General features: G+C 38.3%; 1 protein-coding gene across 1 annotated transcript in view; it reads right to left on the bottom strand.

Annotated features, from left to right (window-relative positions):
* Positions 1-14,588, bottom strand: part of LOC147320352 (polypeptide N-acetylgalactosaminyltransferase 10-like) — an 88,856-nt gene that overhangs the window by 59,625 nt on the left and 14,643 nt on the right. Inside the window, exons 2-3 of the mRNA XM_086308264.1 lie at positions 5,209-5,311; positions 550-688 (exon numbers count right to left, since the gene is read on the bottom strand). Coding sequence (XP_086164390.1) covers positions 550-688; positions 5,209-5,311 — 242 coding nt within the window. The remainder of the gene's footprint in view (positions 1-549; positions 689-5,208; positions 5,312-14,588) is intronic.

Genomic DNA, 14,588 nt, shown 5'->3' with positions numbered 1-14,588 from the left:
GTGACCTGCTGTTCCTGAGAAGATGAATTGATTCTTTGGGCTTTATTAAATAGGTCAAAATGTTGGCTTCTTATAAACACTTCTGGCGAGACACCAGTTCAAATAATCCATGCAGTGGCATCTGTCATATCTAATCGTAGACATGCATGTCAGTAACACATAATCATTTTCAGGCTCCTCTTGGACTTGAAGGCATTATAAAAATGGAGGAAAAAACACATTATGTTCAAAATTGTTCCTCATTTTCCAAAGTTTCATTGTAGATTTGATACAAGAGGCCCACAAGGTGAGTAATGAGGGCACACATGCTGATTTAACTCTGAACAATTTAGCCTTCAATTCTAAAAGAAAATATTGCTTGCTTTTGCTTATTTTCAGAACCCAGTCTAAAAGAAATGGACATTCATGGAAAAACAACATTTGAATGGAGAGGATGACTACATCAGAAATCCAAAGTATTCAATAAAAACTCAGAAGATTCGATTTCTGGCTTTGGAGTGCATCCATTTACCTGAAGTGCACACAGACACACACAGACACGCAACTCACTTTTCATGGCGGATGTCAGGGAGAGAGCGGTTGAGAGAGATTCGGTCGCTGACATAAATGTTGAAGCCGTTTTCCCTGTAGGCTTGGTCGACTCTGTCATTTTCTGTCAGAGGGAACGGCTTCCCCTGCTCACCATTACCTATCAAACACATGTATAGGTCAACAAATAAAGAGAAGAAAAAAATAACACATTAAAAACGAAAACACCACAAACACAGAAGAGAAGTCCAACTCGGTACCTCGAACATGAAACCTCTCAAACAGTTAGCAACCAATTCAGCACATACCTGTCACTCAAAGTGTCCATGTCCAAGTCATAACTTTTCATTTTAAAGGATAAGTTGTTTTTTTTAACCTCCTAAGACCCGAACTCTTCCACGGCATGCACTTTTAATTTCTCTTTGATATTTGGGCTGATTGGGACCTGATGAATGTAAAAACAAAGCATTACCAGATTTTTTTTTTACCTAATTTTTGTTTCTAAGAAAAATGAGAGCTACATATGAGGATATTCGTTTAAAATTTCGATAGAACAGTAGCAGTATAATGTCCTCGTAAGTGGATATCAGGCCCTTGTAGAGCAAAATTGAGTATTTTGGTCTAAATAACCCAAAATGTGATGTCCACATATGTGGACGCCAGGTCCTAGGAGGTTAAAATATCATGCACAGTTGACATAAAAAGGGGAGATTTTTTCTAACAATCAAAATCACCTTTTATAAGATCTAACTAGGCTGTAAACATGTTTATTTCTGCTTTCAAGTTCAGCATTTTAATATATGGTTCTCTAAGACTGGACTTACTTTTGCAGCTAGCCTCAAGTGGTCGTTTAAGTACTTCCAAAATTTAAGTTGTCAAGGTTTATATTTGAAGAATATACATCACTATAGGATTGAGATCTATAAGGTCTATTTATTAATATATATGAGGTACGCAACTCTGAAAGATATTCTTAATAGATAACCAGAACTGTGTTGTTTCTTTGGCTTTAAAGGAGGTTTTTTTTCCCTGTTTCTTGGTTATTCAAATCATTTGAATAACAAACATATATGTATATATACACACACACACTTGTAATTTTTTTTCAACACTTGATTTTCCAGCTTGTAACAATAATGTCTGTCTATGTCAGTGTTATCATTTATGTTGTTGAACAACTAGGACAAACAAGTATATATTTGTGTATTAAAGAAAGTAGATTAATATCAGACATGAAGGTAAAATCAAAGTGTTTAACACTTTGCAAAGTATTAAAACTTGAACTAAATTTTTAATATTGATGGGAAGACAGCAAGATGTGCTAAAGCTTAAGCCCACACAAAGAACCTAGCAGCTACATTTAAAAAATGATTTGGTACAAGTGAATTCAGAATTACAGTCATCAAAATATAAATAAATGGTAAGCATAATCATTGCATTCGTCTTAGCCTGAAATATACTCAAACCAGGCTCAGCAATCCTGCATAATTAAAAAAACAAAAAACAAACCAAAAACACACATGAGAAATATTCTGCAGTGTCTATTCGTATCTTTCTGCAGAAAATACTTTCTTGCATTTTGGGGACTAAAGTGGCAGAACTACCTAAATAAAACTGTAGAAATTATCTGCCATCCAAACATAAAGAAATGTACAGTATTTTCTGAATGTCATCTGTACAGCAGTGATAAGGTTTACTATATCATATTCACCATATTATATGCCCAAGGCATAATGTTTGCAAAGTAAACAAAAGAAGAAAGAACATCGGCACAAAAGTCAAACAGGAAAAAAAAATACAGATTCAGCCTCAGAAAGCATCATATTCAGCAGAAATCCACTGAGATCCAACAGTATCTACAGTCATATTGCATTAGGCTTTCCATCTACTCCTCATCAAGTTTGAAAAAATAGTTTTAGCTAAAGTTGTTTGGAGAGCAAGGAGTTTGGATTGCTTCAATTCAATTTAAATTCATTTAAATTCAATTAAATGGTAGAAATGGGGATGACATTTGTTCTGTTGCACCTAATTAATGAGTGGCTAATTATTCGTACTGATGATGTTAGCACCTTGAGTGAAGTGAGTGAAGAAGCACGTAGCCGACATTTATTCAGCATAACTTGGGTCTGCAAAGAAAAATGCAACTCTAACTTGCTGAATCATTTCCAGACGTGGACACTCTCCTCATATTTCATTGTTTATAATTTAAAGAATTTCCAAAGTATGAGAAAAATGCATATTTTCGCCTTGTGTGTTCCCACGTAATAGTCTTCAATTTGAATATAATTAGTTCATGGCTGTTGTGTTAACAAGGTGCAACAAGCTGTCAATATCAGCTAATCAGTTAATTGTTTAGAGTATGACACATCAAGTGTTTGTACAGTAACTATATAATACATATATTCAGCACATAGTTCAGATGTTTGACATGAACACATACTTGTGTGCCTAATCGTATTCTGTAATCTTTATCAATGCACAAACATTGTGAAGCTTAAGCTCATATCAAAAGTGCATCAAATTACACTGTGCTGCTTGTTTCATTAGCCACTTATCAATGCTCTCCACAAAAATATACACACAGGCGCACAGACGCTCTATAGTCAGAGAAGAGCAACAAATTAAACTGAACTGCCTTGTTCCATTAGGCAGAAATGATCTGTCTATATTCCTGAAGGTAACAACTGTGGAAAATAACTCCTCACTTTAATGGCTCATTTCAGCGATAAACCCTCTTCTACCTAGTTCTGTACTTTTCCCGGTTATTAGAAAGATCTTTGAAATTGGGATTTCTAGCCTTCCTCAGGCAAATACAAACCACACAGAGACAAATTATTTTTTAATATTTTTTGGGGGGTTGTTTTGTGTGGTCTTTCTGGCATCAGATTTATCGTTTTCATTACTTTCATTATGTTAGCAAATACAGTCACTCAGCTGATCATGGGTCTGCGCTAAGGAGAAGAAGCAAAAAGAAGAAATAGATGGAAGAAAATTGGAAGTGTATTATTCTCTGTTTTAATATTGGTCTTTATTTATTGAGAATTTACATATGAGCTGAAAAAAAAAGAGCGTGAATGAGTGACTTGAATGCAATAATGTCAAGCATTGATTGCAAACACTCTGAAGGGTTTCCATTGTATAAGAAGCTTTAATGTGCCCTCCTAAATTGTGCACATATAAGAAGAGGACATTCATGGGGTTCACTAATGTTGCTTGCAGAACAAGGCACATGAAAGGTTTGAAAATCATCTGTTGGATCTCTTCTTAGGGTACAGTATATCCAAGGACTTTAAGATCTTTTGGTCATGTTCAAGAGTTATGGGAAGGTGGAGCATGAGATGTAGTGTCAGCAATGACACAGGCGCTGTAGTGGTCATTAAGATTATAGGAGAGTTGAGCTGAAAAGCAAAGCTTTTGTTTTGTAAATCTACATTTAAACTATATGTAGTAATGAGCTATGGTTAGTGGCCAAAACAATGATATCCAGGATCTCAAATTTCCTCTCTAAGACATCTGGGCTAAGCCTTAGAAATAGTGTGAAGAGTTCAGACACCAAGAGAGAGTAAAGTTGGTTCAGCCTGAACCAACTGAGATCTAATCTAATCACGGTGCCTCCTGAGCACCTTCCTGTGAAGGTTTTCTGGGGATACCTAGCTGAGAGAAAATCTAAGGTAGACCCAGAACTCACCGAGGGGATTATTTATCTCATCTAGCCTGAGAGCATCTCAATCATTCTCCAGGAGGGACTGAAAAGCCCTGATGGGAAGAAGGATATCTGCAAACATTTCTTAGCCTGCAATTTCATACCTGACTTTGCATAAACCGAAGAAAAAAAAAAACAGATATAATTAATCTTTTCTTGATCAATATGAAGCACCACATGTCTGTAGGCCAACCAGCTCGAATAAATCACACACACTTGATAATAGGGATGCTGTGCTTTTCTGAGGGACGAACTTAACTGATCTAGCTCCCACGTTTTCTTTTCATGCCCATATTATACATCAGATTGCACCTTTATGTCATTCTTTCCTTAAAAATATGAAAGTGCAAGGATTTTCTATTCATTAAAGCTTCAGAATGTATAGACATTTTCCTCAGTGTTAGAACCGTATCAACAATGGCATGTATGAGTTTTAAGCTTGTAGACTAGATGTTTGAAGGTTAACCAGATGCATCTGAGATGTTAGGATGTTTACATTTGTCTTTATTATCAATGCTGTTTTCTCCAAGCTGTTTGAAGAGCATCACTGTCTATTGAGAAAATTAATGACTCATTAAATCTTTAAACAAGGGTACCTGAAAAAGCTGAACTCACTTTGCATATTTCTAATTTCTCTATATGCTTTAATGTGGTAGTTCAAACAAGGCTCAAACAACTAATTGTCTTCCATAATAACTACAATGTAATTCTATAAAAAGATTTCAAAAGGGATGATAATCTATGTTTCCCACTCGAGGTCTTGTTGTACAAGATTAACTGTGTTTAATAATGAACTCAGAACAGCACTTAGAGCATTGATTCGCACTGGTTCTGAGAATGAGTGAGAAATCCACTTCGAGGGAATTAAGAGAAAAGCAGCACAACTTTAGAGTTTTAGTGTATGTGTGTGTGGCCTTCTGCTAAAACAGAGCAGATGTTCTGAAAAACAGCAGCATCAGCAAAAAGTTTGTACCTACCCATGCGTGCAGCATCTCTCCTTATTGCCTCGTAGTCGTGCCAGTCGATCCGCCGCACACCGTCAAGTCCCACCTGAGTGACCTTACGCAGCTGGTTCAACCACTGCAGTGGTACAAAAAAACATAAAAGCCTTTAAGACTTGCGTCACAACTTTTCAGCTAAACTTACCATGTGGATGTCAAGTTTTTATCACTTACAAATGGCTCCAATGATGGATCTTTCCTCAAAATCATTACACAAGTATTCCAAATGAACGTCATTCAAGAAAGCTTGCTGAAGCATTTTATTGTTGTCATTATGTTGATATGTTTCCATAGAAAACCGAGTGCTTTCTTAAATATAGACGCAGTGCAACTGATATTAGAGGAAGAGTGCAAAGGATGTTCACTTTATTGGATGTTAAACAGTAATATTGGTATCAAAAACTGCTTAAATACAATATATGGTTAATTCACGCTTTTTATATCTCGCCAGCCTTCCTGTTGTCTTTCCTTCTTAAAGGAAAGACAACTGCTGACAGCTGGGGCTTTATAAAAAGAGGAGGGGGAGGGGGATGTGCTTTTTATTTGTATAACACAGAAAATGACATTCAGTTTTCCTGTCATCACACACGCACACTCTTATCACCATAAGCCATTATTTTCTACACAGAATTAAAATGCAAAAAACAGCCATTTACAAACTTCTTCCCGCGTTAGAAATGACTTCTCAGTGTCTCGAGATATTACAGGATCACAGCACAATGGTTAATCAATTAGCTCCGTGGGAGGATGCAATTAGTGAATTGTTGTTAATACAAATGATAAGTCTGACTGCATGGAGTATTGTTAACCAGGCTGTTAGCTGATACCACAGCAGAGTCAGACAAACAACGATGATGAATGTACAGCTGTTCGTTTATTTCCTCTTTGCTCTTCTGCTCAGTGTTAACACAGTCAGCCAATCAGCCAATATCCTCTGTATTTCAGTAAGTATACTTTAATAATTTATCCCAAAAATGTAATATAGTATGCAATTTTACAACACCATTTTTAAACAAAGTATATAATCACAGTGGATGGACCAATTTAGACAAAAGCCCAGATGATTACAAAGGTCATGACTAAATATGACTCTCTGACCCCAAATACATGTTTGATCATCCTTAATGCCAGACTCAGATTGTTAGGGAAAAAAAATTAGTTACCAAAATCATTATGATTCATGCTCTTGGCGCTGGGAACCTGATTAGGAGTTGAACTTGGCCGGCTGTGAGACAGGGAAAAATCGGGTCATCTACTAATTGAAAGGCCAGTGGTTTGAGTCCTGGCTTCTACAGCCAACGTATCAAAGTGTCCTTGGGCAAGGTACTGAAAGCCAAAGACTGCCCTTAATGCAATATTGTATGAATTGAGTGTATGAATTTCCATCTAAATATGGCTTGTAGTGTCATGCACATTGAGTGGTCGATTAGACTAGAAAAGCACTACATAAAAGCTTATTTATCATTTATTGTCACTGAAGTTCTCCAACTTGTGGTGATGACAGGTGGAAAAACCTCAGGGAAGGTTTTCAAGTTAACTGTTTTCAACTGTTCTCTTTCCTCGGGCATCAATTAGGGCTGTTTTCTCAAAGCTGGTCGCATGAGTCATTCACCCACAAGGTGTCCGTTGGCGGCTGAGCTGGACGCATAAGGTTATGGCATTAGTGAGAGGCATCTGTCTCTTCCAAAACGTCATTTTATCAAAGTTTACACACTAACGACGAGAGACTAATCTCAACTTTTTCTCAAGAAGTTAAAGGAATTATGAGTGGGAGTGAAAATACTGTTAACATATGACATTCTGTGAAATACACAAGAAGGGGTCTCATACATTAGACCAACGAGACTAAATATCGACCACAAGATTACCAATTCCTTTATTTGTGTACAGACTTGACAGCTGAACTCTTCAGTTCTAAAATTAAATGACTGTAAAGCTTCAATTTAATGCAACAGCTCAGTCATTTCATGTGCTTTTACAATGATAATAAACTATGGTTTTTAGTGACACTGTTAGAGAGGTATTCATTTTTTTATAATACCCGTTTCCTTAGTCTTTTTTATTGAGGGTGTGGTTTGTAGCAATGTTATATCAGACTGCACATTATGAGATGTGACCAACCCATCTGCAATGCCTAATTAAGCATTCAGTGAATGTACAGCTGAGATTTAAGTGTGAATGCAAATAGAACTGCAAATTGCAGGCAAAGTGAAACGTGCTGCTAAAGCCAGAATTCGGCCAACCAACAATAATACAGAAAAAGCTAAACACAAGCTAAAGAGAAACCTGCCAAACCAAAGAAAACTACTGGAGCTACTGTTAAACACTGCCTTGTCCTTCAAGCATTATTTGAGACAGTAAATATTTGAAGCATGATAGTTCCCAGTAAACTGTATTCTCTCTTAAATTTAATACTTGTGATTAGGGCTGCACGATTAATCGTTAGAAAATCGCGATCTCGATTCATACTTATGTGCGATCTCATTTCCAAATGACAACGATTTAAAAAAAAAAAAAAAGAAAAAGAAAAAGAAAAAAAACGACGACTGTACCGCATTTTGATCCGGGACGTAATCTGCATGAAAACAAGCGCTCACTCTTCCTGCTCAACAAATGAAAAGGGCGGAGCCTTATACCACGTGATACAGAAGCTGTGCTGTGTGATGCTAAAATTAGCAGGGGAAAAACAACGGAGAGCACGTCAGGGAAGACGAGAAAGTGACAGGAGAAAATCCGTCCCGGTCAACCACCCAAACATCAATAACGGGAACCTTATACAGCGCTTCCCTATACCCGTCGAACTCCCGCAGGCACAAAGAAATTACGGAGGCTATCACTTACCTGACCAAAGATATGGCTCCCATCAACACTGTGCAAAACGAGGGATTTAGGAAAATGATCAACATCCTAGACAAACACTACACAGTGCCGTCCCACGACTATTTTTCTATTGTTGCACTACCTGCTCTATACACGCAGTGTCGAGCAACAGTGGAGACGGAATTTCAAGCAGTACAACATTTTGCGGCAACAACAAAACGTGAGACATTTATTGTTTTTATGTTCAGTTTCAACTGTTACGAAGTTGATGTGCAGTTAATAAGCGCTATAAATATTTATACTGGAAAAGAAAATCGTGAGAGAATCGTGATCTCAATTCTAAGCCAAAAAAAAATCGTGATTCTCATTTTATGCAAAATCGTGCAGCCCTACTCGTGATGAAAATATAGGTCCAAATCATGCTAATGAAGATGGTCTTAGCCATAGTTGAATCTGGCAATGTCTGGTGGAATCACTGTTGAAAAACCCGCAACCTGATTGTTTTTGCAATGAGGTTGTTGAATTAAAGACACCATCGCCTCCTTCCAGCTGAAGTTAATGATGGAGCACATCACTAAATTAATTTATTTAGCATCGATTTGGAGCTGCCAGCTAAAACCTCGCATTAACTTTTCTAATTGTCTCAAACTCCATCCTCATTCCTCTTTTTTGGTTCATATTTTCTCCCAGTGTGTCGTGCCAGGACCTTACAGGCAGTTAGAGTCCATCTGTGTGTTTCCCACTGAAAGGAAGCGACACTGCGCTGCCCCATTTCCTTTTGATTAAAATTTCAGCACACGTCGGCGTGATATTCCACTGGGGCTTTCTGCTCTAACAAGACCTTGAAAAACAAGACAAGGAGAATGAGAAACTTTTGTAATCTGAGTCTCTGCGAGAATCTTAGTGTGACTTTGCCTAGGTGTTATGCTGTTTTTCTCAGCCTCAGCCCAGGCACACCACATAAACACATGCAAAATAAGAGACAAGATGTGGGTGAGAAGCTGATTGAGATAAACAAAAAGACAGAAAGGAATTTAAAAAAGAAAAAAAAATCTATTTCTTCTTGCTCCATTTCTTCCCATATCTACCGCTTTCTCACACCTGCACGTGCACTCCAGAAGCAGATGCAGAGGACCACGCAAAGAACGAACAGCCGAGGGAATTTAAATCCCAGAAAAGCTGTCGTAATCACTCAACACAATAATGCAGGAAATGGAACTGGACACCACATTAACCCAGCTTTCTAGTGGAATATCCATTGCCTTCTACAGGAAAGGGCAGAGCAGGCTGTACCTGCTGCGGAGACTCAGGTCGTTTGGAGTGGAGGGCCCACTCCTGAAGACCTTCTATGACTCTGTTGTGGCTTCTGCTATCTTTTATGGCGTGGTCTGCTGGGGCGGCAGCATCTCTGCTGGGGACAGGAAGAGACTGAACAGGGTGATCCGAAGGGCCAGCTCTGTTCTAGGATGCCCTCTGGACCCAGTGGAGGTGGTGAGTGACAGGAGAACGGCGGCTAAGCTGTCATCCCTGATGGACAACATCTCCCACCCCATGCAGCAGACTGTGACAGCACTGAGCAGCTCCTTCAGTGGGAGACTGCGGCACCCACGGTGTGGGACGGAGAGATTTCGCAGGTCTTTCCTCCCCACTGCTGTCAGACTCCATAATAAAGACTTTAACTGATCAAGCACACACATCCATACATATGCAATAATACTAAGTGCAATAATCCTTTCTGTCATCGTTGTATTTTTACTCAGTTGTATATAGTATTTGTATTTGTATTCTATTTTTATCTTATTGTATATTTATTTTATTTTATTCTACTGTATATAGTATTTTATTTTATTCTATTCTGTACAGTTGTGTACTGTATTTATTCTTATTGTATTCTAATTTTTGCCTCATAACTTTTGCACTGTCCACTTCCTGCTGTGACAAAACAAATTTCCCACGTGTGGGACTAATAAAGGTTATCTTATCTTATCTTATCTTCCCACAATAAAGGTGCACACATTTCAATTTATTTCATTTCAATTGAATATGGTTCAGTTGGAAATCACCATCATTCTGTATATGATGATGATGATGATGATGATGATGATGCGCCCACCCAGCTGCAAATACCAGACTGCAATGAGTACAGAATATTCTTGCATGAGCTGCTGGAGACAAGCCAGAAAATGAAAATAATGTACCTTTAGAAGTCAACTGCATTAAAATTAATTTCCCCTGATAGTTTGTAGGGATTTTTTTTCCTCTGGCCTGTGGTAATACACATGTAACCTGCTAATGACAAGGTCGCAATCATATTTTGCAACTGTCTATTATTAAGTTTTGATCTCTAATTGGTTTTACTGTTGATTTCATCATGTTTTGATGTTTGTTAATTATGGTTTCCTGTTTAGCATTCATTTTCATCCTAGTATATTAAGCTTCAATTCTCGTTATACCGGTTCACTTCTAATTCTTGTTTTACATTAGTGAGTTTTTATTCTTGTTTTAATTTTTTAGTGTTAGAGTTTTGAATTATGTTTCATTGACTTTAACATCTTGTCTTGAGTTTATTTCTGTCAGTGTCTGTGACGTCTTCTTTTTCTGAGTTGGTGTTCCGAGAAAGTCAGTCAAGGGTCCCAATTTGCTTGAGCCAGAGGGTACCGCTTTGCTTTCATGGATCCTTCTATCTTTGTCGGTAAGACTCGACTGCTGCTATCCCATTGAGTCTAGGGCATCCAATGTTATCTAAGCCTGAGTGCCAACTTTAACATCATTGGCCTATCTGCTTTGTCACCAGCCGGCTGTTCAGAAGGTCTCTGCCACCTCCAGTGACGTATGCCAGCAGCATATATTCTGAGAAATTGCCCCCAGGTCGACCCTCTGAACTGCCCTTCATATAGGTCGATCCCCTGCTCTTCCTGTCCCCCTGGTTGACACCTTGAACTGCTTGTTTGCACTGTCCTGTGGCTGAGTCACCTCTCTGAACCTGCCTCTTCAACTCTCCTCCTTCCTGTTTTAGTTTTGATTACTGTTGGAGATGGAATTTTGTTATTTTTACATTCTAAGTTCTGTTGTTTAGGGTTTTTTTGTTAAGTTCACTCATGTTCTTGTATTTATTAGCTTAGTCTCTTTAGAGTCTTCTTGTTTCTTGTTGTTATGTGTCCATCTCTGTGTTAGATGTGTCCCTGTTGAATTACTTGCAGATTTATTTTGTAGCTCTCCATCCCCAGCGTTGTGCATTTAGTTTACTTATGTTCTACTTTTTCTTCATCCTTAATTAGTGTCACATGTATCTAGTTTTACCAGCATTTCCCTGATATCTGTGATTAGCCGTCAATATGTGTTTAAACCCTGATTTTGTCTGCTGGTTTTTGGATTTTATTGCCTTGGTTTTTGAACTCTTATTAAGGCTGATTTCAGAAAAATCAGTCTTTTTTTCATGCTACCAGCAAGATTCACATTTGGATGGTCTGTGCCAAACAATTACCGCTGAAGGTTTTACAACAAATGCAACACGCTACAATTAAATAGGTTGTATCATTCTACAATAGCAAAGTACGTACATTAATCTTTACAATTAAAAGTCAATTAAAAACAATTAAGTCACAATTTATAACTATATATAATAATTCTGATAGAATACGGTTACAATGCTTGATGTATCATCAATATTTTTATTGCCAACTACAAAATTAAATCCTTCTTCACCAAAACCAACCAGTTTCTGAGCTTTATTCATCCCAAGGCTCCTAAATTACATTTTTTTAATCCTTATATTTATGACAACACAACGTCCAGTCACAACACACTGAAATCAGACATGTAGCTGTTTTCTAAAGATTCAAGTAAACCCAACCAGAACTCTCTTGTGTCTCACAGCGCCTCACCTGCTGCTAAGTAACTAAACACAACCCACAGGGATTTCTGACCTTTGCTTGCCCACGCCAACAGTTGAAAAAGATTCAGTTCAGTTGTATTTTTTAGCATCAAACGCATCAACTGCAGCCGTCTCATACAAGCTGCTATAAGTAGCTCTGTTCAAAAAGAAAAACAGTAAACACAGCTGTCTTTATTCTTCTCCGAGTTTTCGCTGCCTCCCTGCTGTGTGTGCTGCTGCTACTGTTTCTGATGGCTATCATCACAGAGATGTGGTTCACACTGGCACAAATACTTTTCTGCACTTTCTAACACATAATTATTCAAGGTGCAGTATAAAGTAGCAATCGACCACTGGATTAACCATAGCACTAACACGTAGCCAAGTAAAAAAAAACTGTTCTTTTTAGGCCAAAATTCACATTTTTGTTAAGAGAGGGGAAGAAAGTAAGCTATTTCACATACTGCACTGCTCTCTTCATCGTGTATCTCTTACATACAGCACTTCAAACAGTGCTGTATGCTTCCCAAACACAGTTAAGTCATTACCACACATGCAATGCAGCCTTGCACTTATTTAGACATTACCCAGTGGGGGTGCATGTCAGAACAGTTTAACTCAGTCAAACCAGAAAGGAAACTGGCTTTGACCTGCCAGCTCCTTAGCACAAAGTCCATTTGATTTATGCAGCAGAACAACTTTAGACAATGTTCCAACCTTTTCTCATCACTGGTTACGTTATTTAAAAAAAAACCTCTCCTAGTCCTGCACTGGTTTGTTGTCATTTTGCAGTTTCTGCCCGAGTCCAGAAGGACCTGAGCTTTATATTTCTCTGAGAACGTTCTAACTGCCTGTGTTAACTCCCGTGTCTTCCTCTATTTCTAATGTGAGATCCTGTGGCTGAAACATGGATTATGGTGACCCTCTAATGTACTCCTAATGTGTGGAAAAACAAGTCAGTGACCTCTCCCTCACCGCACTCTCACTCACCAACTGGACTTTCCTTGTAGAATCTCCCTGTTTGGACTTCTTGTACTAATAGCTCTCTCCTCTCTTCCAGAGTCAGACCAGCTACCCAGAGTGACCTCAGAATCTCTCTATTAAACTGATAATTCAGTCTATTTGAGTCTCGTGTCTGAGGTCACCATTACAAATGGGCTGAAGTGTCCTATGACATAAATGTGGTGACTGAGTGGAAAATAAGAGACTGTAAAAGAATGACCAAATGACCAACATGACAGCTAACAGAAGCAAACTTCCACTCGAGGACGTTGAAACTGTCATTGTATGCATACATTTTAGATGTTTTTAAATCAGGATTTATTTAAACTAACCACCACGCGTACAACACAAGACTCCAGTCAAGCTGTTCTTACTTTCTTGACAGCTTTCTGGTGAGAGAGCCAATATTACATTATAATGTAAACAACAACAGGGTTCTTTGTATTTGCCCTTTAAAAAAAGAAAATCAAATTTGGTACAATGTTTTAATTTAATGTCCACTTCTGCCAAGAAACAGTGCCGACATTAATTTTACCCTCTTCTCTGCAGTCATACGACATAACAGCCCAGAATATGTACTGATATAGAAACTGGCATACTGAAAGTAATACAAACAATACCCGTGAGGTTTATTCAGATAAGACCTACCACGGTGCTCTTGAGGAAGACAGCATTCAGAGCAACAACCGTTACAGCTGATAAAAATAATAATAAAATGAACCTTGACATTCAAATCTCTTGTGCCAGACCTTTTGATTCGCAAAGTTTTCCACTGTGTTTTAATAGAAAGTTTAGAAAGTACATGCGACCTCACTTCAGACCATCAGTGGCATTTTGTTCTGTCACGTGTTTCTCTGCAGAAATGTTTCGGCCCTGTGCCACACAACTTCACCAGAAGAATATAAAACATGCTTAGGTGAGTCTTTGCAGAACATGTGACATCTTGACAGTGACAGTCCAGATGCTTAGAATTAGTCTCGCATGTTCTCCCTGTGTCTGCGTGGGTTCTCTGCCTTCCTGACACAGTCCAAAGACATACGTAGGGGCTGCGTTTATTAGTGATTCTAAACTCACCATAGGTTTGAACACAAACACAGGTTTGCTGTCTGTGTCTAAAAAATAAAATAAAAAATACAGTATCACCACCACTATCTTAAAACCACTGTTATTTCTAATGGCTTTTTAAGAGCTTGGCAGTTAGACCTTGCTAAGAATTGGCAATATCTCCCTGAACTCCAGATAAATAATTTCCAACAGATTATATCGGACAGGTTTTCAGAACAAACAACACATTTTGAAATTGTAGCTGCAGCTGGCAAATTTTATTACAGATTTAAGTTCATTTCAGTTCCCTAACAGGGCTCTACACTAACTTTCTGACACAGCTGCAGGCGCACCAGCACAAAAGTTAGACGCACCCAAATCTTTCAACCGCATCGCTTAACATCGCAGTTTTACATGTGCACTTCTTTGGGGGCGGAAAATTGCTGTCCGTACAGACAATGATTAACTAACAATCTTGTGCTTGTGCTTAAAGTGCTTTGGCAATATTGTAGACAATGTTAAACGTAATCATCATCTCAGCCTCCTCTGACGACCTGTTTGCTGCTGCCTGCCGCTGAAAGGCAGTGGAGAGAGGGGACACTTGGGCGGTGCATTT

Source organism: Aulonocara sp. 'chitande type north' Nkhata Bay, linkage group LG10, assembly GCF_057382095.1.
Source record: "Aulonocara sp. 'chitande type north' Nkhata Bay isolate Kocher_YH1m ecotype deep benthic linkage group LG10, A_spYH_male_GT1.1, whole genome shotgun sequence".
Classification (NCBI taxonomy): domain Eukaryota; kingdom Metazoa; phylum Chordata; class Actinopteri; order Cichliformes; family Cichlidae; genus Aulonocara; species Aulonocara sp. 'chitande type north' Nkhata Bay.
This window is presented reverse-complemented; position numbering and strand designations above follow the sequence as displayed.